Source organism: Diplotaxodon limnothrissa, linkage group LG6 (genome assembly GCF_057381915.1).
Source record: "Diplotaxodon limnothrissa isolate DT_005_m linkage group LG6, D_limnothrissa_male_GT1.1, whole genome shotgun sequence".
NCBI lineage: Eukaryota > Metazoa > Chordata > Actinopteri > Cichliformes > Cichlidae > Diplotaxodon > Diplotaxodon limnothrissa.
In genome coordinates, this window is record NC_140601.1 from 4,256,530 (window position 1) to 4,282,438 (window position 25,909).

At 41.7% G+C, this 25,909-nt stretch overlaps 6 protein-coding genes and 1 pseudogene across 6 annotated transcripts; 2 read left to right on the plus strand and 5 right to left on the minus strand.

Moving 5' to 3' along the window:
- Positions 1 to 1,759: 1,759 nt before the first annotated feature.
- On the minus strand, positions 1,760 to 2,200 carry LOC146629943 (histone H4-like). Its single transcript, XM_085355388.1, has 2 exons — positions 2,191 to 2,200; positions 1,760 to 2,073 (listed from the first exon to the last, which is right to left on the minus strand). The coding sequence occupies exons 1-2, from the start codon at positions 2,198 to 2,200 to the stop codon at positions 1,760 to 1,762; spliced, it is 324 nt and encodes a 107-aa protein (XP_085211514.1).
- A 1,100-nt stretch (positions 2,201 to 3,300) lies between these two features.
- Positions 3,301 to 3,600, minus strand: LOC146629944 (histone H4-like; the record flags this gene model as incomplete). The annotated part of the gene is made up of 1 exon (XM_085355487.1): positions 3,301 to 3,600. A coding segment is annotated over one exon (300 nt), but the record flags the coding sequence as incomplete, so codon positions are not given.
- A 288-nt stretch (positions 3,601 to 3,888) lies between these two features.
- Positions 3,889 to 4,831, minus strand: LOC146629945 (RNA-binding motif protein, X-linked 2 pseudogene; annotated as a pseudogene).
- Positions 4,832 to 10,154: 5,323 nt separating this feature from the next.
- Positions 10,155 to 10,444, minus strand: LOC146629946 (histone H4-like; the record flags this gene model as incomplete). Its single annotated transcript, XM_085355490.1, is given in 2 exon segments — positions 10,155 to 10,396; positions 10,399 to 10,444. Coding segments are annotated over 2 exon segments (288 nt in total), but the record flags the coding sequence as incomplete, so codon positions are not given.
- Positions 10,445 to 10,454: 10 nt separating this feature from the next.
- LOC146629947 (SAP30-binding protein-like) lies at positions 10,455 to 24,446 on the minus strand (the record flags this gene model as incomplete). The annotated part of the gene is made up of 2 exons (XM_085355389.1): positions 24,043 to 24,446; positions 10,455 to 10,851 (listed from the first exon to the last, which is right to left on the minus strand). Coding segments are annotated over exons 1-2 (801 nt in total), but the record flags the coding sequence as incomplete, so codon positions are not given.
- Positions 17,092 to 19,182, plus strand: LOC146629948 (uncharacterized). The gene has a single exon (XM_085355361.1). It carries the CDS (start codon positions 17,092 to 17,094, stop codon positions 19,180 to 19,182), a length of 2,091 nt encoding a protein of 696 aa, XP_085211487.1.
- Positions 19,201 to 22,659, plus strand: LOC146629949 (uncharacterized). Its single transcript, XM_085355488.1, has 5 exons — positions 19,201 to 19,417; positions 19,751 to 19,838; positions 19,917 to 20,370; positions 22,168 to 22,327; positions 22,520 to 22,659. The coding sequence occupies exons 1-5, from the start codon at positions 19,201 to 19,203 to the stop codon at positions 22,657 to 22,659; spliced, it is 1,059 nt and encodes a 352-aa protein (XP_085211614.1).
- Positions 24,447 to 25,909: the final 1,463 nt, after the last annotated feature.

Below are 25,909 nucleotides of genomic sequence, written 5' to 3' on the forward strand. Positions count from 1 at the left end.
AAGGGCAGAGAGCTCCAGTCCGACTCAGACGCCAGCAAGGTGGAGGTGGAGTACTGGTTTGGGCTGGTATCATCAAAGATGAGCTTGTGGGGCCTTTTCGGGTTGAGGATGGAGTCAAGCTCAACTCCCAGTCCTACTGCCAGTTTCTGGAAGACACCTTCAAGCAGTGGTACAGGAAGAAGTCTGCATCCTTCAAGAAAAACATGATTTTCATGCAGGACAATGCTCCATCACACGCGTCCAAGTACTCCACAGCGTGGCTGGCAAGAAAGGGTATAAAAGAAGAAAAACTAATGACATGGCCTCCTTGTTCACCTGATCTAAACCCCATTGAGAACCTGTGGTCCATCATCAAATGTGAGATTTACAAGGAGGGAAAACAGTACACCTCTCTGAACAGTGTGGGAGGCTGTGGTTGCTGCTGCACGCAATGTTGATGGTGAACAGATCAAAACACTGACAGAATCCATGGATGGCAGGCTTTTGAGTGTCCTTGCAAAGAAAGGTGGCTATATTGGTCGCTGATTTGTTTTTGTTTTGTTTTTGAATGTCAGAAATGTATATTTGTGAATGTGGAGATGTTATATTGGTTTCACTGGTAAAAATAAATAATTGAAATGGGTATATATTTGTTTTTTGTTAAGTTGCCTAATAATTATGCACAGTAATAGTCACCTGCACACACAGATATCCCCCTAAAATAGCTAAAACTAAAAACTACTTCCAAAAACATTCATCCTCCTTTTCCCATATATGTGTTTTGTTTGTCTCCTTATTTATGAAGAAGGGGTCCTTTTATGATCTACAACGTACTTTTATTATTCAATCTTAGCCAGCCGGAAGAACAAGAGTATCTCACCGCTTCTTAGCTCGCATGCCCATGTTAACAGATAGGGCCACCTTGTGGTATGGCATGAAACTACATTAATTTACAGCAACAGCTGCTGATCATTACAATATGTATCTGTAAATGTACGTAATGATTTGAAATGTATGGGATTCTGTTTGTTTTTCACTTTGTGCTGTTAATGAATAAAAACTGTTGAATCATAAAGGGGTTTGGATAATTAGCACATTCCCTAGAACTGTTTCAGCTGCTTGACAGGCTTAATTCAGTGCAATGTACAACAAAATGAAAAGAAGTGTTTTTAATGTTGATAATCACAGGTTCCCATCTGTTTTGCACCAGTTTTTAATCTTAGAGTTCGTGTCATCAGAATTGTCAAGGCTAGAAACTGTTTTCAGTAAGTTCAAACGTAAATATTTAAGAGACTAAATGTCTGAAAAGGTAGCATTCATTAAATTAGCGCAGGCTTCTTCTGACCTATCGCAACAGTCCACTTCACTGTACACTGAAACGGACAGAGCGGCTGCTCTCGCACTGCTGGTTGAGTCATTGGAGCCTCAGGCAGAAGTCATCTTTATGGCAGTAATCTTTTGAAGAAGCCATCTCCTTCCTTTAATACTAAATATTTGTTACCCACGTGGTACATTGAGCTTTCTGCAGTGAAGTTCTTGACAAAAATAAGTTGCAAACACATTCAGAATTTGTGTGCTACATGTCATGAATAGTTGCTGATTTGGATGCAGGTCACGTGGAAGCCAGACGAGGGAGATGTTACGCAGAGAATAAAGCGGTGACAGTAACCTGAGAATATGGTGTCAGACACAAACAAAAGAGATAGGATCAGCTCTACAGAGGAGATGGGTGGCCCTGAAAAGGACCTTTGTTGCCGTTGTTGTTGTCAGTGCAGTAAGCTTAACCACCAAAGCCGTACAGAGTGCGGCCCTGTCTCTTGAGAGCGTACACCACATCCATGGCGGTGACGGTCTTTCTCTTGGCGTGCTCGGTGTAGGTGACGGCGTCGCGGATGACGTTCTCCAGAAACACCTTCAACACGCCACGGGTCTCCTCGTAGATCAAACCAGAAATACGCTTCACACCACCACGGCGAGCCAGGCGGCGGATAGCTGGCTTAGTGATGCCCTGGATGTTATCACGAAGCACCTTACGGTGACGCTTTGCGCCTCCTTTGCCGAGTCCTTTACCTCCCTTTCTTTTTTTTCTTTTTTCTTTTTAAATACTTTATTTAATTATCAAAGGACACAATTACAAATACACATAATGCAAGCACCATGCACAAATTATTCACATCTTATTTTACATATTACAAAAATAAAAGCTCCCACGGCAAGTCATTTCCTAATTTCATATCTCTCGTTTTTCTTCTTCTCAGCTCAGTGACAATGTTTAGCCCTTGTTTTCCATATGTGGACATTTATAATACACATCACCAACCAAAACAATCTTCTTTTATTTTCACTCATCTTTTCTTTAAACAAACCATATCTTACTGATTTTATATTATTTTCAATATTAAAACCTAGTTTTTCCATCCTCCTTATTTCAACCGTCCTGTAACACGATATCAATAGATGATCAAGAGTTTCGTCTTCATCACAATTCTCCATAGGGCATTTCTTAGTGGTAACGAAGCAACTCCACAGAACTACAGCTCTTACTGGGAGCCGTCCGACAGAGATAAGCCACACTGTATCTCTCATGTTCTCGGATATTACTTTGTCATATATGTTTTTAACTATTTTCTGATTTTCTTCTTTTTCCACAGCCTTATATTGTATCATACCTTCATTTTTTTAGATTGATTTTATTATATATCTGTTTTGAGTTTAATTGTAAAAGATTTAAGCCATCCAATTTCCACTGATCCACAAGATCCCCAAACACAAGTTTAAAGTATGGCACTCCCGTTCGGGCTCTCCCTTTCATTTTTTTCCACAAAGATTTCTTCCCTTGGATCCAGTGGGTGCTTCGCTCAAATGCGCTATATACATTTTTTAGAAAAGGAATCATCAAAATAATGCTAAGATCTGGCGCTCCTAATCCTCCATTTTCTTTTCCTTTATACATTAATTTCCTCTGTGTTACTTCGCGGTTTGTCCCCCAAATCAATTTGGTACACAATTTACTTAATTTAATAACAGTTTTGTGAGGAGGGGGAAAGACAGTAGCCAGAAACAACAACTTTGAGACTACGTGTGTTTTCGCAATATTCACACGCGCTTTATAGTTTGTATTTTTATTGTCCCATTTAGCTACTTCGTTTTCTATTTCACTCTCTTTCTTTTTTCAATTCAAAAGACATGGATCATTTTTAGTAATGAAGTTTTATAGAACTTGACTAGACATAAACAAAAGAGATAGGATCAGCTCTACAGAGGAGATGGGTGGCCCTGAAAAGGACCTTTGTTGCCGTTGTTGTTGTCAGTGCAGTAAGCTTAACCACCAAAGCCGTACAGAGTGCGGCCCTGTCTCTTGAGAGCGTACACCACATCCATGGCGGTGACGGTCTTTCTCTTGGCGTGCTCGGTGTAGGTGACGGCGTCGCGGATGACGTTCTCCAGAAACACCTTCAACACGCCACGGGTCTCCTCGTAGATCAGACCAGAAATACGCTTCACACCACCACGGCGAGCCAGGCGGCGGATAGCTGGCTTAGTGATGCCCTGGATGTTATCACGAAGCACCTTACGACGACGCTTTGCGCCTCCTTTGCCGAGTCCTTTACCTCCCTTTCTTTTTTTTTTTGTTTTTTTAGAAATATTTATTTATTGTAAAACTCATTCCAGTAAAACAAACATCAACGTTTTGTCAGACAGACGTGTGGACTTCGATTTTTTCACTTAAAGTTTAAACAGAACCTGAACTTAAGACTCGCTGTGGTGCGATGAGCCCAGCAGTGACACCAGTGCTGGGCTGAATGTTTCAGAGCTCACACAGGAGCCAGAAGCATTTTCATTTAGGAATAATGCATAAAAGTAAAGGCTGACATGAAACGAAATATCAAATTAATATCTAAGAATGGACTAAAATATATTCATCTGTGTTGATTTCAGCTTGGATTTAAACATGTCTGTTATTTTCTTCCAGTATTGAGCCATGTTCTTCTTCTGCCTCCTCCTGTCATCGTCTCTGTCTCTCTCCCTTCGCCTGTCATCTCTGTCCCGATCTGCGTCTCTTCTTCTTTCTCTTTCCGTCTCTCGTCTTCTATCATTATCTCTGCTTCTGTCATTCTCCCTTTCATGACCCCTCTTCCTTTCTTCCTCTCTCTGCCGATCTGCGTCTCTCCTCCTCCTCTTCCTCTTCTTCCTCCCCTCTCAGTCTCTCGTTGTCTGTCCATTCGGTTGTCCTCCTGGCTTTGGCGGCGGCCCGCTCTGGTTGTATTTGTCGTACCCGGTGTCCTCTTTCTCCTCTTTGACTCCGACTGAAACAGGAAGTGGTGATGAAGAAGAGGCTCTGCTCTTCCTGTCCTTCTTCTTCTCTTTCTTGGGCTTCTTCGCAGGTACGGCGTACTACTCGTCATCCTCAGAGGAGGGGGAAGACTCGCCGACTTTGGGAGCGCAGCCCTCCTCCCTCAGATGCTTGGTCACGCCGTCGATGTCCTCGCCGTCTTTGGGGGGTCGGTAGTCTTTGACGTGGTCAACGCGAATCGTGCGACCTTTGATCTTAATGCTGTTGAAGTTGTCGACGGCCAAGACAGTGCTCCTCTGGTCCTCATAGCAGATAAAACAGAAACCTTTGGACTTTCCGGTCTTCTTGTCATGCACGAGGTTGATGTTGACGATCTCTCCATACTGAGAGAAGACACAGATCAGGTCTCCTTCAGTCAGCTCGTATGGAAACCCTCCAACAAAGACCCAGGCGCTGTCTTTGTACTCGCTGTGCCAGGAAACGGACTCGTTGACCCCGAGGCTGGCTTCACGCTCGTTCAGCTCGTTTATCAGCTTTACCTTCGTTAGAGGATTCATGATCGACTATACGGTTTGTATATCAACGCTGTGCTAAAAATGGCTAATCTCACTTACCTTGTCCACTCATTTTGGCTGTTCAGAAACGAATGTGAGGGGTTGCTTGAAGGACTCCTGAATTTACATCTGATTTGAGGACGTAAAAGAAAACAGGAGTGCTTGCAACTACGGCCATCTACTGGCCTTTGGCGGAAATGAGGAACAGCATGACTGTGCCTGGGGTGCAGTAGCTGTGTACTGCAGTAGCAGTTTTTTCCTTTGAGTGTCGATACTACGAAGAGAAGAACCTGTCAAAATGAGTGGACGCGGAAAGATTGGAGTAATTGGTTATTAGTTATGTAATCATGCCTCCGTATGCCCCATTATCGTTTGCTTCAAACTTCAGCAATTTATGGGTGAGACTCAAGTACATCGGAGACGGGGACCCCCCGACCCGTGATTATGTTGCTGAAGAGCTGATATTGCAAACATCATGGCTGAATGTGCAGGACATATACTCTTTCATTGCTCTGCCCAGTAAACGGGATTTTGAGCTGTGTTTCACCCGAGAGGCGCCCTTACATCGCTTCTTAGAGATCTCTCTTTCCAACGCATCACATCCGAAATGGAAAGACTGGCAAGTGGAGTCTTCTGTCCAGGTAGAGGTAGTGACTCTTGTTGTTAAATTCTGGACTGGAAGGATTCCAGACCAAGATATCGAGCTATACCTTAAAAGGTACTGCGAGATTCTTCAACCCCCAGTCAAGCCAGTGGATAATTTCGGATTCTGGTATGGAGTCCGAAAATACAAAGTTCGGATGCGTAGAGACGAAGCTGGACATATAATCTCTATCCCGAATTCCATCTCGTTGGGCCCCTATAATGGCAGGATTTTCTATCCTGGCCAATCGGTTAAGTGCTTCATCTGCCAAGGTCCAGACCACCAGGCGAGAGAATGCCCCACTATTAAATGTTGGAAATGTGGTGAGTTGGGCCACAAGGCCAAAATTTGCCAAAACGAAAGTGAGTGCTCCCTCTGTGGTGCGAAAGGGCACACTTTCTTTAAATGCCCCAAGTCCTACGTGAATATACTTAAATCTTCCCAACAACCTCGACTTTCTGACACCATGGATTTTCCTTCCTTGGTGGATCCTTCCCAAGTCTTGGATCCCCCCGTGAATGACCAGGTGAGAGAGCCCCCTCCCCTTCCTCCGACGGCTGCCTCACTGCCACTCCCAGTTTCGCTTGGTTTGGACAATCCACAAGTGGATGATCAGGATACCCAGTCTAGCCCTGTTCAAAATGAGTTACCATCTCCACTGTCTCAGTCAAGTAAAAAAAGTGACGAGAGTGATGAAGAGCTAGATGGTAACCTAATCATAGAGACATCGGATGGTGAGAATAAAAGCGATAGTGACGACGAAGAAATTGACAGCGAGCAGACACCTGATGACGACGGAGATAGCGAGGACCATGGATCCTTCCCTCTCTCAGAGGCGGCATCTCTGGCTCTTGCTTCGCTACCCGGGGAAACGAAAGTAAAACGGAAGACCTTCTTTAGTGGAAGTCACCCAGCCCTCAACGAGCTCGTCAACGAGGATACGAGAGGAAGCAGAAAAAGGAGCGTTTCTGCTTCTAGCTCTGGAAGAGATAAGCGGAAGGATAATAGACCAAGTCCTCCGTGAGTAATATTTCTGAGATGGTCTCTCCTTTAGTCAACCTATGAGTAACATCAAAATAATAACATTTAATGTCAGAGGTCTCCAATCAGATAAGAGCAGGAAAAGGAAGGTTGATTTCTTAAAAAGACTTGATTATGATATTTTGTGCCTTCAAGAGATGAGATTAAAGACACACGTAGATGTATGTGAATTAAATAAAATGTGGAACACTGCTCATTCAATAATATCGATAGGGGAAGACAGCTCTGATGGAGTGGGTATTTTCTTCAAAAAAGATGCGGTGAATATAATCAAAAGACGAGACATAATACCGGGACGACTCCTCCTTGTTGATTGCTGTTATTACGGGCAAAGGTTGCGTATTATTAATGTTTATAATGCACCGGAACGAACGAATAAGATACAATTATTGAAAAAACTGAAGTATCTATTAGAGATTTGTTTTAATATAATTATATGTGGAGATTTTAACATTGTTACTGAAGCAACTGACAGAATATCTAAGGTTGAATTTAGAGAACTGCGAGAAAGCAAATTGTTGGTTAAAGTAAGGAAGCAGCACTTCGTGATTTATACAGGCACTTGCATCCACATACCGTCCACTACACTAGATTCGATTCGTTAACTAAAACAAGGATTGATAGATTCTACATATCACATAATGTTCAAGGTCTGAAATATGACACTCTTTTAACAGACTTTTCTGATCATATGGTGGTTATGGCAACAGTATCGTGTTGTCCCCATGAATTTTTGAACTATTGGAAATTGAATACATCCTTGTTAGCAGACGAGTTGCTTGTGTCCGAAGTTAAATCTGAAATTAAGAAAATATTACATCTTAAGATTTTTACTACTTCTTCCTCTGAACTTTGGGAGCTTCTTAAACGACGTATGTGTCAATTTTTTAAATTTAAAGCGAGAGAATTAAACCATGCAAAGAATGTAAAATATAACGAAGATGTGAGTAGATATATAAATTTAAGAAATAAGGAGGAGAAGGAAGAGGAGGAGGAAAATCAACTGATGTCTCTTAAAGAGGACATTGATCGGGTCAATAGAGAAGTTTTATTTAATATGTTGCGACGTACTGACTTTCACAGGAACAGCGATTATATGATTCTTAATAATCAAAAGAAAAGTCGAAATGATTTTATTGTCTCAATTAAGGATAAACATGGAAAGTCAGTTTTTAAAGAAGAGGGGAAAAGACAAGTAATTAGAGATTATTGTTCGGAGATGTTTTCATCCATAGTTACAAACAGCGACGCTATTAACAATTTTTTGAGTGAGGTTGAACCATTAGATTCTGTCATTTATGAAACTTTGATTGGAAAAATTAAAAGAGAGGAAGTAGAGTCAGTAATTAACCAACTTAGTACCGATAAAACACCTGGTCTGGATGGACTCCCCTCTGAATTTTACAAAATTGTGAGTAAAGAACTGTCTGAATTATTAACTCAGTATTTTAATGAAGGAATAGAAAGAAAAACAATGGGTAAATCGTTTTATGAGGGAGTTATGTGTTTATTATACAAGAAAGGTGATAGAGAAGATATTAACAATTATAGGCAACTGACAATAATGAATGTAGATTATAAGATTTTTGCTAAAATAATTATGTCCAGACTAGAGGATGTATTAGATATTATTGATTGATTGATTGATTGAATCTTTATTTTGAACATGTTGAAAAAGTATAAAAAAAAAAAAATAGAATTAAAAGAGACAAATGAACAAAGCAAACAAAAGGAAAACGAGCAACCACAACTCCAAATAACGTCCATGTTCAAAAAGGAGCAGGAAGAAGCATAAGCTTATTTAATCCCACCCCTTTTCCACTATCTAGTATCAATAGACTACAGAAATACCTCCTTGTAATTACATTAATTACATTATCATTGAAAAAGAACAAACATGCGCAATTAAGGGACGATTGATGTGGGATAACTTAAGTACGTTAAGAGAAATTATTTATAATGGAAAGGATTCAGAACTCTGCATTTTAGGCTTAGATCAAAGGAGGGCTTTTGATTCTGTTTCCCACTCCTATTTATGGAAAGTAATGAAAGCTTATAATTTCCCGGACCAATTTATTTCCATTATTCAATTGATTTATAAAAAGTCCTTCGTGCAAGTTAAGGTAAATGGAAAGCTCTCACCCCCTTTTAGTGCTGAGTGCGGGGTTAAACAAGGATGTCCTTTGAGTGCTGCGTTATATGTCCTTGCAATTAACCCCTTATTGAAAAGGATAAATGATGACAAACGGATTAAGGGATACGTCCTTGATAAATCCCATAAAATCGCAGCTTTGGCGTATACAGATGACGTGACGGTGATAATTAGAAACCAAAACGAACTGTCTTCAGTTATGGAGATATTACACCATTACGAACAGGCATCAGGTGCCAAGCTGAACCAAGACAAAACTGAGGGTTCGAGGGAAAGAGGAATTGTGGCAAAAGAAAAGAGGCAGGGCCAGAGCGGGCATTCCATACGCGGTGGGTTATGGCTGGAATCCAGTGCAATGACGCTCCCGCGGTAATAGACGTTCCAGCCCTGTATTCCAGCCCTAAACCTAACCTTATCCCTAGCCCTAACCATAACCTTATTCCTGACCTTAACCAGGACTTTAATGATGTTAAATAGCGTGTTTCTAAGCGATTTGAAGAAAAAGAGCGAACATGTGTAGGTTCAGTCCAGACGGTTCTCATATTTCCTCTTTTTCCGAGGTCGTCATTTAGGAACGTGGTGGGTAGCCGAAAACGTAATATGGTGACGATTTGTCACCTAGCGTAAAATGTTACGCTTTGGGAGTGAGAACGGGTTGACCATACCACAGAATTATGTTTGGTGACTTATCAAGTCAATGGGAACAATATAGTTTAAATATTCTCCAAGATAATACGAAAAATATCTATAAAAAAATTAATGAAACCAAAAATGAAGGTGTAATTCAATACAAGTATGCAAATGAAGATGAAAATCTTTCAATAGTTAAAAATATACAAGATAAATTATTATCTGAAAGCATGAGAGACGTGGTATGGCTCATCTGGCTCGGGCGCCTCCCTGTGAGAGCAGTGGTACAATGGAGTTGTTTTGTTACCACCATGAAATGTCCTATGACAGACTGTGATGAAGATGAGACCCTAGAACATCTTCTGTTGGCTTGTTATAGGACAACTGAGATAAGACAGAAGATGACAGAGATTGATATTAACATCAACGTCATAGCCAAAGCAATTAAATATGGTTTGTTTAAAGAAAAAAATGGGTGAAGACAAAAGGAGACTCTTTTGGTTAGTAATGTGTGTTATAAACACACATATTTGGAAAACCCGTGCCAAAGGAGTGTTGGAACAAAGGATGATAAGTAGTGATGTGGTGAGTAAACATATCATTACAGATCTGCAGAGAAGACGAACAATGGACCTGAAACTTGGGAAAGTTTTCCCCTGGAACGAATTGAAACTGTAAGTTTTAAAAGCGTTTTGTGGACTCAGATGCTAGATTTTCCATCTTGTTCTCCTTTTTCATTATTGAGTGGTGTGTGATTACGGTTTTGTATATGTAATTGTATGTGTAAAAAAAAAAAAGAAAAAAAAGAAAAAAAAAAAGAGGACCTTTGTTGCAGTTGTTGTTGTCGTCAGTGCAGTAAGCTTAACCACCAAAGCCGTACAGAGTGCGGCCCTGTCTCTTGAGAGCGTACACCACATCCATGGCGGTGACGGTCTTTCTCTTGGCGTGCTCGGTGTAGGTGACGGCGTCGCGGATGACGTTCTCCAGAAACACCGTCAACACGCCACGGGTCTCCTCGTAGATCAGACCAGAAATACGCTTCACACCACCACGGCGAGCCAGGCGGCGGATAGCTGGCTTAGTGATGCCCTGGATGTTATCACCTTACGGTGACGCTTTGCGCCTCCTTTGCCGAGTCCTTTACCTCCCTTTCTTTTTTTGGGCCAGGGTCACAGGGAGTGCAGAGTCCCACTTACTTTTCCTCTTCTGGGTATCTGTGGATGTAGTTGTGGTGTTGCTGGTGGTGGAGGCTGCTGTGCTGGAGGGGTTGGTGCCCTTCTTAGTCCCCATGACAAACTCAATCTTGGTTCGTTCCTTCATGGCTTTCTCCAGTTTGTCCATCTCCACCTTCTGAGCTTTGGCGAGAGCTTCATAGTAAGAGTCTTCCGACCAGGCATGAGGATCGAACATATCTTTTGGGTAGTTGGTTCCCAGTTCATCTATGGCGCAGAACTGAATGAGCTTCTCGTAAATACTTGGGTTTCTAAATTTCTTCTTTTGCTGGATATGGGCGTTTGTGTCAAAATCTCCATGGAGCTTCCTCTTATACAGCTTATGACCCAGCCAACATGTATATATGGGCCCCACCTGGTTTTTGCTCGGGCTGGATGGGTACCATATGGGCATGGGCTCAAACTGGGCTTTTTGTATGGGGCCTACTTGGGTTCTTCACATTAAACCCATATGGGCAATGCCAAGTGGGCACTTTTAGTAGGTCCTAGCTGGGTCAAACATGGGAAACACTTAACTTGGTCCAAAATGGGAAACACATGTAGGACCCACTTGGGTTTTCCACCTGGGATAGACATGGGCAAACACAGTAATTTAAGGATAGGCTGTTGTTGTGTGCCCCAGGTGGGGCAAAGTGAGGTAATCAATATATGTTTTTAGCACTGATAACACAGGTGGGGCCCACCAGGTCAAACTATATGGGTCACACATGGGCAAATGCAAGTCAGACCCTGAAAACATGTCTATGTGGGCCCCAGGTGGGGCAAAGTGAGGTAATCAATATATTTTTTTTAGCACTGATGACATAGGTGGGGCCCACCTGGTCAAACTATATAGGTGGCACATGGGCAAATGCAAGTCAGACCCTGAAAACATGTCTATGTGTGCCCCAGGTGGGGCAAAGTGAGGTAATCAATATATGTTTTTAGCACTGATAACACAGGTGGGGTCCACCTGGTCAAACTATATGGGTCACACATGGGCAAATGCAAGTCAGACCCTGAAAACATGTCTATGTGGGCCCCAAATGGGTTATGTTAAATTAATATGGGCATATATTTTACATGGGCTCAAGATTGTTTAGTATATATGGGACCCACTTGGGTTTCTCACATGAAAGCCATATGGGTGGGTATCCAATGTAGGTCCTAGTTGGGTCAGTGATGGTAAATGTGTACATGGGTTTAAAATGGTAGCACATGCTGTGCATTTTGAATGTGAGGATTCTTCTTCTGTGAAGAGCCTGAGAAAGTGTTATTTGAATAAAGGAGGATTTATTCCAAACAAGCCCATCACAGATTGCACACAATCCAGGGAGTTGTGAAAGTCAAATTTTAAAAAGAATCTCAAAAGGAAGTAAGAACATAACTCTCTTTTATAACCTGCAGACGGCACCCATGAGTACCATTCTCTAACAAATCACCCTAACTTTAAAATATTTGGCACTATCACTTCTGATATCCTTAGGCACAGTCAAATATTCTTTACTTTTCATTTTTGACCCTCTCAGTTTTTAGCCTCAGTATTTGAACTTTCAGTGCTCTGCATGGTCAGGCTCAGATAAGATAAAATAAGAACTTAATTGATTCCTCTTGGGGATATTCACTTGTCACAGCAGCAATAAAATGTGATGAAAACGGACATAAGAATAGAAAAAAAAAAACATTATAGCATGCAATATCAAGAAAAGCAAAAAAATACACATTAAAACCTAAGATATAAGTGAATTATACAGAGAAAAATACAGATTTGCCATTTTGTGCAAATTCAGGATTTCCAGTTGTTCAATTAGGACTGTTCACATTAGCAAACATGCAGTTGACGATTTCCAGTAAATCAGACACACTATACTGCATTAGAGAAAAGACCATTAGCTATATTACATATGTGGAAGCATAACTCACTTGAAAAACTAAAAAGACTGTAGAAGTTGAAAGTTTTGGTTGATCAGATCCAATATGTAAAAGCTCCTCAGTATAACGCTTACTCTTCAACTTGAGTCCACAAATTATATAACCAGAAATAATTTATATTTTCTTTGAACTAATGCAAAGGGAATGCAGCCTTTCCAGCAGTCACGCCTCAACTGTATGGTGTATTGACACTTGAAACTTTTCAAAAGAACTTTTCAAAAACCTTTCTATTGTTTATTTAGAAGAGCTTTTCACACCACCTCCTCCCACCACTACTCTTCATATTCATGAAGCAGATGTGAGGAAGCAGTTTAAGAGTCTGAATGTGTCACAGTACGGCTGTGTGCAGGCAAGAGTAGGACCCAAACGCAAACTCACAGAGTCAAAAGTTAAACTCAAAAAACACAGCTTTATTGCTGGCGTGGAGTGGGACACGAAAAACAATACAAAATAAACTAAACTGGGAAAAACTAAAGCACAAGGAGCCACAGGGAAAAATCACACAGCTATGATGGAGGACGCAACACTGACAAAGAGAAACATGGGGCTTAAATACACTGAGGGATAACGAGGGGGAATGAGCCACAGGAGGAGAGCACAGCTGAGAGTAATTAAGCAGGACGAGGCAAGGGAAGCAAAACTAGAAACATTAACATAGAACAGACTGTGAAAGTAAAACAGGAAACACACTGACGGAACTCAAGACATGTGGACTTAACAGACTGGGGGAGACAGAACATAGGGATCTGAAACATGGAACAGAAAGGCACAGTAGATCAACATGAACATAACAACGCCACAGGGGAAGAGTAAAACTGAACACGATGAACACAGAAACACCAGACCTCTTCACAATAAAACAGGAAACATAATGAGACGTAGACATGACAACCCAAACTTCACAATGTAAGACACAGACATGAAACACATGAAAAGCAGGGGAGATTTACCATAGTTGGAAACACGAGGGGGAAATAATAAGAACTAGAAACACTTAAGCATGATAACAAATGAACTTAGGAACCTGAAGGGCTTACGTAAACTAAAACATCAAAATGAACTAAAACTCAAAACACTGGGTCATAAGACCCAGGATCGTGACAGAATGCTCGAAAAGCTCCTGGCCCAGACGGTGTGTCTCCTGCCACCCTCAGACACTGTGCAAACGAGCTGGCCTCAGTGTTTTCTGGCATTTTCAACTACTCACTGCAGGTATGTCATGTGCCTGCCTGCTTCAAGTCCTCTACCATAATCCCTATCCCCAAGAAACCTAGGATCACTGGAGTAAATGACTACAGACCCGTGGCTCTGACATCTGTGGTCATGAAGTCATTTGAGCACCTGGTTCTCTCCTACCTCAAGACCCTCACGGCCTCCCTCCTGGACCCCCTGCAGTTTGCATACAGAGCCAACAGGTCTGTAGATGACGCCATCAACATGGCCCTACACTTCATCCTGCAGCATCTGGACTCCCCAGGAATCTACACCAGGATCCTGTTTGTGGACTTCAGCTCTGCCTTCAACACCATCCTTCCAGACCATCTCCAAGGCAAGCTTTCCCAGATGAATGTGCCTGATCCCATCTGCCGGTGGATCACTGACTTCCTGACGGACAGGAAGCAGCAGGTGAGGCTGGGAAAGAATGTCTCGGACTCCCGGACCATCAGCACCGGCTCCCCTCAGGGCTGTGTTCTTTCTCCTCTGCTCTTCTCCCTGTACACCAACTGCTGCACCTCCACCCACCAGTCTGTCAAGCTAATCAAGTTTGCAGATGACACCACCGTTATTGGACTCATCTCGGACGGGGATGAGTTTGCCTACAGGAAGGAGGTTGAACGTCTGGTGTCCTGGTGCAGCGACAACAACCTGGTGCCGAATGCCCAGAAGACAGTGGAGATTATTGTGGACTTCAGGAAGCACACAGCCCCACTCCCCCCCATCATCCTGACTGACACCCTCATCACCTCTGTGGACTCATTCCGCTTCCTGGGTACCACCATCACCCAGGACCTGAAGTGGGAGCCCACCATCACCTCCGTCATTAAGAAAGCCCAGCAGAGGATGTACTTCCTGAGGCAGCTGAAGAAATTCAACCTGCCAACACGGACGATGATGCAATTCTACACTGCAATCATCGAGTCCATCCTCACCTCCTCCATCACCGTGTGGTACGCTGGAGCCACTATCAGGGACAAACAGAGACTGCAGCGTGTTGTGCGCTCTGCTGAGAAGGTGATTGGCTGCAGACTCCCATCTCTGCAGGACCTGTACACCTCCAGGACACTGGGGCGTGCAGCTCGGATCTCAGCTGACCCTTCTCACCCTGGACACAGTCTGTTTGACCTGCTCCCCTCAGGCAGGAGGCTCCGGTCCATTGGCACCAGAACCTCTCGCCATAAGAACAGTTTCTTCCCCTCTTGGACACATGAACAATAACCGTATGACTGTTCCCACCACTAACACATGACCCTACTGCATCACTGCATCATTCCATGTTTGGCATTGATCACCACCTGCACTCATGTATATATCTATCTACTTAGCACGTTTAATTCTTATTCTGACTTTATGTCCTCTACAAGAGTTTCTGTTTTTTTTTGCTAGTTCTTCAAATGTTCAATAAAAACATGTATGCTAATTCATAATGGAGAAAGCTTTGTAATGAAGACTGTCATTTCCAAAACACTGCCCCCCCCCCCCCCCGCAGCGCTGTTGAAAAGGCTGTGGAAGTCCCTGTATTAAGCACGTAGACCTGTGACACAAAAATCACCAAAGTCGGACGACCACAGACTGTTTTCCTTCGTGGTGATGAAGGAAAACGCTGGGTTGGCATGTAAAAGGGCATTTATTCCCTTCAAAGACCTGCAGTTCAAAAAAGCGCCCCTCCGACAGCCAAACCCATCTGTTCTCTGATTGGATTGTTACATTTGTGACATGACATTGACCAATCAGATGAAAGGAAGAAAAATAGGGTCAAAATTCATACTTGTAACTTGCAGGGTTTTTTTGGCTAAGTCAGCACACAAATCTTTTTTACGCACGCACACACACACACACACACACACACACACACACACACACACACACACACACACACACACACACACACACACACACACACAAATCCTGATTTACAAGTACAAAATATTTATGACCACATTTTGAGCCCATAGCACTGTAACAGCTAGAAGGAACTCCTCAAAATTAAAGGCAGAATAGGGAAATACATGGAAATAACCATTTTCCTTCAAGCACATCAGCAAAGTTAAATTGGTATACTTGATAACTGTTGTTATAAGTATCACATGAATATGAATCCCCACAATTATAGATTTTAATTGGGAAGCAACATGCAGATGTACAGAAGGACTATAAACAGCAATTTCTATCACATACAACTCTTTGAGAAAATACCAGCAACAGTGATAATTTATCACTTGCTGATTTATACATTTTACAGTGTAGATTGATGGAAAATCTCCACTCTGGCTGAAGTGTTTTTTACAAACAATGTTTCCAAATACAGTGGCTTGCAAAAGTATTCGGCCCCCTTGAACTTTTCCACATTTTGTCACATTACAGCCACAAACATGAATCAATTTTATTGGAATCCCACGTGAAAGACCAATAGTGGGGATGGTGTGTTCAGAGTGTGTGCAGTGTTAGTTTTCCGCCACACAAGGCGTTTTGCATTTTGGCCAAAAAGTTCCATTTTTGGTCTCATCTGTCCAGAGTATCTTCTTCCACATGTTTGCTGTGTCCCCCACATGGCTTGTGGCAAACTGCAAACGGGAGTTCTTCTGGTTTTCTGTTAACAATGGCTTTCTTCTTGCCACTCTTCCATAAAGGCCAACTTTGTGCAGTGCACGACTAATAGTTGTCCTATGGACAGATTCCCCCACCTGAGCTGTAGATCTCTGCAGCTCGTCCAGAGTCACCATGGGCCTCTTGGCTGCATTTCTCTCTTTCTCTGCAGCGCCCTCCTTGTTCGGCCTGAGTTTAGGTGGATGGCCTTGTCTTGGTAGGTTTACGGTTGTGCCATACTCCTTCCATTTCTGAATGATCACTTGAACAGTGCTCCGTGGGATGTTCAAGGCTTGGGAAATTTTTTTGTAGCCCAAACCTGCTCTAAATTTCTCAATAACTTCATCCCTGACCTGTCTGGTGTGTTCTTTGGACTTCATGGTGTTGTTGCTCCCAATATTCTCTTAGACAACCTCTGAGGCCGTCACAGAGCAACTGTATTTGTACTGACATTAGATTACACACAGGTGCACTCTATTTAGTCATTAGCACTCATCAGGCAGTGTCTATGGGCAACTGACTGCACTCAGACCAAAGGGGGCTGAATAATTACGCACACCCCACTTTGCAGTTATGTATTTGTAAAAAAATGTTTGGAATCATGTATGACTTTCATTCCACTTTCACGTGTACACCACTTTGTGTTGGTCTTTCACATGGAATTCCAATAAAAATGATTCCTGCTTGTGTCTGCAATGTGACAAAATGTGGAAAAGTTCAAGGGGGGTGAATACTTTTGCAAGCTACTGTATTCCTCTTCAGAATATCTTCTGCAATTTTTTGGATTGCTGTATGTGTGAAAATGGCTCACACTTCTATTCTGCACACAATCTTCTGTGTATTTTAGTGAAATGGATTACCTTCTTGCCAAATCACGGACGAGGAGAAGGAGAATTAAAGTTATAGTTCAGCAGCATTTACAGAGCCTTGCTTTAGATGCTGTGGAACTTGCAGAGAAGGCTGTGGACCAGGCTTTGCAATACACTGAAGATGTGGCGAACAAACATTCGATTGTGGATGAAGCAGTGGAAAATATTGAAGATATAGAAAATAAAGATGAGACTATCAACAAGGCAGAGGACAATGTAGAGGAATATTCGAGTAACAGCTTGGATGAAGATTTACCTCTGGATTTTAATAGTAATGACTTTTACATGGATAGTGAAGCGGATGAAGAACAAAACTGTGACTTTCCTGATGTGGAGTCAAACTCTGATGCTAAGAGGAAACTTGCTGAATGGGCAGCAAACCGAAATGTGTCTCATTCTGTGTTGTCAGAGCTCTTAACCATACTTTTGGAGCTTGGTCTAGATTTGCCAAAGGATCCCAGAACTTTGCTCAGTACATTAAAAGACTGTGAAGTGAAACAGATTGGCAGGGGAAGTTACTACCATTTTGGTCTTGAAAGTGCAGTATTGTCAGAACTGAAAATGATAAATCAACATGAACTGAAAACTGATACATTAACCATTCGTGTGAATGTTGATGGTTTGCCTCTCTTTAAGAGCTCTAATATGCAACTGTGGCCTATTTTAGGTAAGATAGTTGAACTGCCACAAGCAAATGTTTTCATGATGGGTATATATGCTGGTCCCTGCAAACCTGAGTCGGTGAACGACTACATGCATGATTTTATAGAAGATGCAAAAAAGGTCACAAATACTGGTATTGTTTTCAATGGAAAACACTTCAATGTACCCCTTCCAGATGCTTTTATCTGTGACACCCCAGCTAGAGCTTATTTAAAATGCATCAAAGGTCATGGTGGCTACAGTTCTTGTGAGCGCTGTACACAGTATGGTGTTTATGTTGATGGGAAAGTTATTTTTCCAGATATGGATTCAAGTCTCAGATCAGATTCTCAGTTTGAAGAAATGTTAGATGAAGATCACCACAACTCCAAATCACCTCTTCAAGAGCTAGGCATTGGCATGGTTTCAGCCTTTCCCTTAGACTATATGCATTTAATTTGCTTGGGTATTGTACGTAAATTACTTGCCCTGTGGATTAAGGGACCATTGCAGTGTCGGGTTCCTACTTCTACTCTGTCTGCCATTTCAGATCACTTAAAACAGTGTAGGCAAAGTCTGCCACGCACGTTTTCCAGAAAGCCACGGTCCCTAATGGAGTACAGACAATGGAAAGCTACAGAATTAAGACAATTTTTGTTGTATACTGGACCAGTTGTGCTTTTCCAGAAACTGTGCAATCCACAGTACAAGAACTTCCTGGTTTTGTCATCTGCTATGAGGATACTTTTGTCTCCTTTGTGTAAAGAGTACTGTTATTATGCAAAAAATTTATTGAGATGCTTTGTTGCCAACTTTGCTAAGATTTATGGGACTAAATTCTTAGTTAACAATACACACAGTCTTTTGCACCTAGCAGATGATGCTACAAAGTATGGCCCTCTGGATTTGGTTTCATGTTTTCCATTTGAGAATTATTTGGGACAGTTAAAAAAGATGGTGAGAAGACCACAGGATCCTGTACAGCAAATTGTCAGACGAGTTTGTGAAAAGCAATTGTATCCTCACAGGTCTTGCAAAATGCCAGAGGGTGTACTCACACAGCCACATACATCTGGACCTATGATGACTGAATTTTTTGTCCATCATTCTTTTCAGTACAAGATGTACAGACATGGAAATCAAATAATCTCCACCTCCAATGGAACAAATTGTTTTGATCTTGAAGGCAAAGTTGCAGTTGTGCGGAACATTGTGCTGTTCATCGGAGAAATACATGTTTTGTTTGAACTGTTTGAGACTGGAACAGCGTTTTTTAACTACCCTATTGATTCAACATCTCTGGGTGTACATTTGTTGTCAAAACTGTCAGGTCATCTTGCTAGTGCTCCTGTAACTAAATTTACAAAACCAATTATTTTGTTACCTTTTCGTAATGCATTTGTAGCTTTGCCTCAGCTACACAGCATGTAACTCAATGGCGTTTACAGGATGTCTTCATTCAGTGTGGTCGAGTTTGTGGATGAAGTTGACTCTGATGGCTGCAAGAAGGTAGACATCATTCCATCAGAGTGGTTCCATGACGCAGAGAGAAAATTATGCTGGTGGCCTCCTGCCTCATTGGTGAATGTGACAAAGGCTGTAAAGGAAGGAACACCACCAACCAGCAACTGGATACTCTGCAATGTCCGTGTCATGGGAAATGCAGGTAAGTTTGACTTTATTTGTACACTACATCTGTATTTCCTTTTCTTTAAAAGTTTATACATGAACTTTTTTTTTTTACTTGGAGGCTTTTGAAAATGTAAGGCCCTGTATTACTGTATTATTGTATGTTTCTGTTCTGTGTCCTGTGTACTGTTTGTTTGTATATGTGTCTTCCTGGCTGCTGTTACAACCAAATTTCCCCTTGTGGGACAATTAAAGGATTATTCTATTCTATTCTACTGGAAACCATTTTTTCATTGTCATTGTTTTTGCAGATTTATTTCTTCTTTACATTGTATCTTACATGTTGTATTCTGTACAATTTATGTTATAGCAACTTATGCAAATGCCAGGGCAAAGTTGCATCAAGCAGAGTATTCATCAGACTTGACAGACAATGAGAATGGCTTAAGAAAAAGAAAGTAAGTGGTAATAGCATACAAACAAGATGAAGTTTATTTCCTGCAGTGTCATAAATGTTCTGTGCTTAACCTTTCTAGGCCAAGTGTTAAACTGATCAATCAACTGAGCAGCCACACTGAATCAAGTGAGCCTTCTGATTCAGATGAGGAACTTCCACCCACGCCTCCAGAACAACTCCTTAAGCGACCCTCTGGAAAAAACAATAGTGTAGTCGCCAGCCCCGCTGCCCAGAGTGCCGCCAGCCCCACTGCCCGGAGTGCCGCCAGCCCCACTGCCCGGAGTGCCGCCAGCCCCACTGCCCGGAGTGTCGCCAGCCCTACTTGTGAAGCCATGTTCTCGAAAGTACTTGCCATTTTAGAGGAAGTGAAGGAGACTCAACTGGTTCATAGCAAGATGTTAAATGCCTTGCTGAATCAGAAAAACGGTTCAGTTACGGAGGTCCCTGAAGGGGTTGTTTTACCTCTTAAAACCCAAGACGATGTTGAGGCTCTTAATGGAAAACTGGAGGACTCCAGTCGCATGTCTGCTGTAGTAAGTTTTTTTTCCCTCCCCATTCTGCTTGCCACTGTTCTTTATACAGTAGTCAGAAAACATTCTTTGATATATTTTCTGAAAGACATTCTCCTTCATGATTTTTTTTGGTATACAGCATTTTAAATGAAACATTACAGGTTTCATTTAACACAGCAAGTCTTACTGGTCCTGAGGCAGCAAAGCAGGCCAGAGACCATCACATCTGCTACCATGTCTTTCTGTTGCTATGATATATATATTTTTTTTCTGAGATGTTACTTTTATACCACATGTTTACCTTCCAGAAAGTTACATTTTTTTATTCTAATGAAGCATTTGATTCTGATTTTGATAACGGGTAGATTTCTTATATTTGTTCTGCTATGATAGTTTATGCAAATTCTGGCCAGTTCCTATTTATTTTAACCTTTTAGCCCCCAACCCGTCGCCGATGACAGGTTTTTCCAACCTGTCTCTTCCAACCAGAGCTCTACCAGGGGCCCAACACAGCTGGACTTATTTAGAAGAAAAGAGATGCCCAAAAACAAACCACAGGGCCAAAGGTCACAAAATTGTTTTTGTTCTGTTTTACAATTAATAATTCAAATTGCCTATTCTAAATCTTTTATTCATGTACATTATGAGTCCCTTTTTCAGTTAAAAAAACAGTAAAATTTCAAGTTTGTCTTTTGCCCTTTTCTGTTATTAATCCCCGATGACACTCTTATAGTATACAGTAGAGAAAAAAACCTAGCAGATGTGGAAAGTAGAAGTAATCCTGAAAAAAGGGATAAAAGCACACACACTCACAGCTGATTTTATGACACTTTTACAGCTAAAACAACAAAATATTCACAGGTGTCCTGCTTAACATTATGGATAAATGATAAAGGGGTAAGGAATAGGGGTGGGTTTTGATTATAGATTTATCAAATAAAACCTATTTTAGTTTGGAGAAAGTAAATGAGAGCAGGCACACGCATTCTGCACAAAGATGTAAACACAAAGCGCGGACCCGCCGACAGATCAGAATCAGTGAGATGTGGCCTTTCTCAGCCGACGGCACTTTGTGTTTTTTGTGCTAGATTCTGAAGCTGCAGGTTTTATCTTTCTCCAAACAATATTGACTGAACCAGCAGCAAAAGAAGATCCAAACTACACTGAAAATTTCGCTTCACGTAAACATCGTCATGAATTCCCTCTTACTTTTGCTGTTTTGGTTTTCCACCATGGTGGTTGTCCATGACGGTACTGGAATATTTCTAACATTTTGAGTTATTTTCCAGTGTTAGAAAATCAGCACTGCTCAGTGTTAGCCATTGTTAATCTTCAAAACTGACTAGGTTACTTTTAAACATATAACACTGTCAAAAGTGTTAATTTAACACTCAACAGTGTTGTATTTAACACTCAGAGGTGTGGACCCATATAGACACTCTCCAGTGTTAATTTAACACTGGAGATTTTGCTGTGTAGTATTTTTTTATCTCCACACAATTAACATTAAGTAATATGTAAAGCGTCCATTTATCCTCCATTCCTGGTCCATTATCTTAAGCTTAGGCTGCTCCCCCTGTGACCCAATCCGGTACTAAGTAGAGAGGCCCAGACTTCGCTCTCTCCAGTCACTTGGCCCTGCTCCTCCAGCGGAATCCCAAGGCATTTCCAGGCCAGCAGAGAAACATAGTCCCTTTAGCATGTCCTGGGTGTTCCTCTGGGTCTCTTCCTGGTTGGATGTGCCCAAAACACCTCCCCAGGGAGGCATCCTACCCAGATGCCAGTATCTAATCTGTCCTTTTTGTATGTTCCCCTCAGGTTGCCATGGTAGCAGATATAGGGGGAACAAGTGTAGATGATGCTACAAGGAGAATGATGAAATTCCTCATATCACCCGAGCTTGCCGTGGAGTACAACTTGCTTGGCCGACATGGGAAGAAAAAGTTCCGAGATTTGCGCCTCTTTAATGTTGTGTACGGTAAGTTAATTTCACGTGAGACACTTTTTTAAATAAAGTGTTTGAAAGTGTAAGTGAGATTGGTTATTGTGCCATCTTATATATTTGAGGCAAGAAAGTGAAATAAACATTGTTCTTTGTAAATCATTACCAAAGGAAGTAAGCTACGGTTACCTTTACTTTGGCTTACCCATTTTTCCTCTTCATTTGCAGAGGCACTGAAGAAGAATTCTTTGACTGCAAAAGTCAACCTGCAAGAAGCAGAGAAAGCTCTCTCCAAATGGTTCACTGGAGCTAGAGACAGAGGAGGACTGAGGGCTGCTAGGGGACAAAATAGACTAACGGCTCTGTAAAAAAACATAACAGACACCCCTGCTGATTCAAGACAAGGTTCTGAGTTTCCCTTCTTATTTTTTCCCATGTTGCTACAGTTCCAACTCTAAGCAATTTGAATGTAGTTTGATATTTCTAGTTTTTTAAGTTCACACTCCTTGGAATACAGTTACTTAAACCCACAGTTGTGTGACAAAATAAATGTGAACAAAATGTGTTTTGTGTCCCCTCTTGATGTTTCTATTTGCAGTCAGCTTTAATATATTTAGTGTCTTTGCGTCACAGAAGCCGTATTGGCCGTCTGTTAAATTGATTTTGTGGCTGTTTTTCTACATGGGACCCGCCCAGTGCCAGAAATTAGCCAATTCAAACAAGAAGTAAGATGCAACTACAGAACCCACTGATAATGCCATTCCAACTTTTTAGCTCATGTTTTCCTCATGTTGTACACACTAAGAACTTGAAAAATGGGGCCCGGGTGGGTTTCTGAGTACTTTGCCCAGTTGGGGTCCATTTAGTTCCCAGATTTTACCAATATAACACCAAGATGGGCATTTAACATGGGGCCATTATGGAACCCGCGGACAATCCCACTTAAAACCCACTTTTTAGCCTATGTGGTGCCCACATGGTACCCACAAAAAACTTGAAAGATGGGGCCTGGGTGGGTTTCTGTGTATGTTGCCCAGTTGGGGCCCATTTAGTTCCTAGATTTTACCAATATAAAACCAAGATGGGCTTATAAAATGGGGCCATTATGGAACCCGCGGACAATCCCACTTAAAACCCACTTTTTAGCCTATGTGGTGCCCACATGGTACCCACAAAAAACTTGAAAGATGGGGCCTGGGTGGGTTTCTGTGTATGTTGCCCAGTTGGGGCCCATTTAGTTCCTAGATTTTACCAATATAACACCAAGATGGGCTTATGAAATGGGGCCATTATGGAACCCGCGGACAATCCCACTTAAAACCCACTTTTTAGCCTATGTGGTGCCCACATGGTACCCACAAAAAACTTGAAAGATGGGGCCTGGGTGGGTTTCTGTGTATGTTGCCCAGTTGGGGCCCATTTAGTTCCTAGATTTTACCAATATAACACCAAGATGGGCTTATAAAATGGGGCCATTATGGAACCCGCGGACAATCCCACTTAAAACCCACTTTTTAGCCTATGTGGTGCCCACGTGGTACCCACAAAAAAATTGAAAGATGGGGCCCGGGTGGGTTTCTGTGTATGTTGCCCAGTTGGGGCCCATTTAGTTCCTAGATTTTACCAATATAACACCTATATGGGCATTTAACATGGGGCCATTACGGAACCCGCGGACAATCCTATATGGGGCCCATTTTTCAGCCCATTTCCAAACCATATGGGCCCCACATATAAATGTTGGCTGGGGAATCTTCTCCTGTAGATGGCTGGAGCAGCGTCCGGGGGGTTCGGGGGGGATCTTGATCTCGTCAGGTGACATGTTTCTCACCTTTTCTGAAAACGGAGCAACTAGCTCCTTGGGGTCCTTTTTTTCTGCTTCTGAGATCTCAAAGTCATCTGCGTCCCTCCCCTCGTCAGATTCGTCCACTTCCGAGTTGTTTTCTCTGCCGTCTTCATCTGCAGACTCTTTTTCTTCTGGGTCCACAGTTTGGTTCAGGTCATCCTCATCATAGCGATATACAAGGCTTCCTACACGCACCCCTGATTCTTCTTGTTCAGGGTCAGAGTCAGGCTCCGAATCATCTCCATAGACCGCTAAAGAGGACAGCAGCATACTCTTTTTACCGCTCGCCATTTCTGTGTAGTATCGCATAAAACCTCCCTTTCTTTTTTTTTTTTTTAACTTTATTTAAAGTAAACAAGTTTACATATAAAATGCACATACATATACAATTGCATATACAAAACCATGAGCACATACAAAAAGGAGAAACAAGGGGGAAAATCTAGCATCTGAGTCCACACAACGTTCACAAGACTTACAGTTTTAATTCGTTCCAGGGGAAAACTTTCCCAAGTTTCAGGTCCATTGTTCGTCTTCTCCGCAGGTCTGTAATGATATGTTTACTCACCACATCACTACCTATCATCCTTTGTTCAAGTACTCCTTTGGTACGAGTTTTCCAAATATGTGTGTTTATTACACACATTACTAACCAAAAGAGTCTCCTTTTGTCGTCACACATTTTTTCTTTAAACAAACCATATTTAACTGCTTTAATATTAACATCCACATCATAGCCAATCTCTGTCATCTTCTGCCTGATCTCAGTTGTCCTATAACAATCCAATAGAAGATGTTCTAGGGTCTCATCTTCATCACAGCCTGTCATAGGACATTTCATGGTGGTAACAAAGCAACTCCATTGTACCACCGCTCTCACGGGGAGGCGCCCGAGCGAGATGAGCCATACCACGTCTCTCATGCTTTCAGATAATAATTTGTCTTGTATATTTTTAACTATTGAAAGGTTTTCATCTTCATTTGCATACTTATATTGAATTACACCTTCATTTTTGGTTTCATTAATTTTTTATAGATATTTTTCGTATTGTCTTGGAGAATATTTAAACTATATTGTTCCCATTGACTTGATAAGTCACCAAACATAAGTCTGTGGTATGGAACGCCCGCTCTGGCCCTGCCTCTTTTCTTTTGCCACAATTGCTCCTTCCCTCGAACCCACGGGGAACCCCGAGAAATTGCGCTTTGAGTAATTTTTATAAAAGGAATTCGCAAAACAATCTCTAAGTCTGGGGCTCCCAAACCCCCGTGCTTCCTACTCTTGTACATAAATTTTCTCTTAGTCACTTCTCGATTGGATCCCCAGATAAATTTAATGCACATCTTACTTATTTTCATTACAGTTGTTCTCGGAGGAGGAAAAATTGCGGCAAGGAAAAGAAGTTTCGAAATTATGTGTGTTTTTACAATATTAATACGTGTTTTATAATTTGTATCTTTGTTTTCCCATTTCATAATTTCCATTTTAATTTCATTTTCTTTCTTATTCCAATTTAGTAAACTAGAGTCAGTATTATCAATCCATATACCCAAAATTTTAATCTCCCTACAAAGAGAGATCATCATTTTAGGTTGTCTGGTCGGATGTCCAAGCCACACCCCTTCAGTTTTGTCTTGGTTCAGCTTGGCACCTGATGCCTGTTCGTAATGGTGTAATATCTCCATAACTGAAGACAGTTCGTTTTGGTTTCTAATTATCACCGTCACGTCATCTGCATACGCCAAAGCTGCGATTTTAAGGGATTTATCAA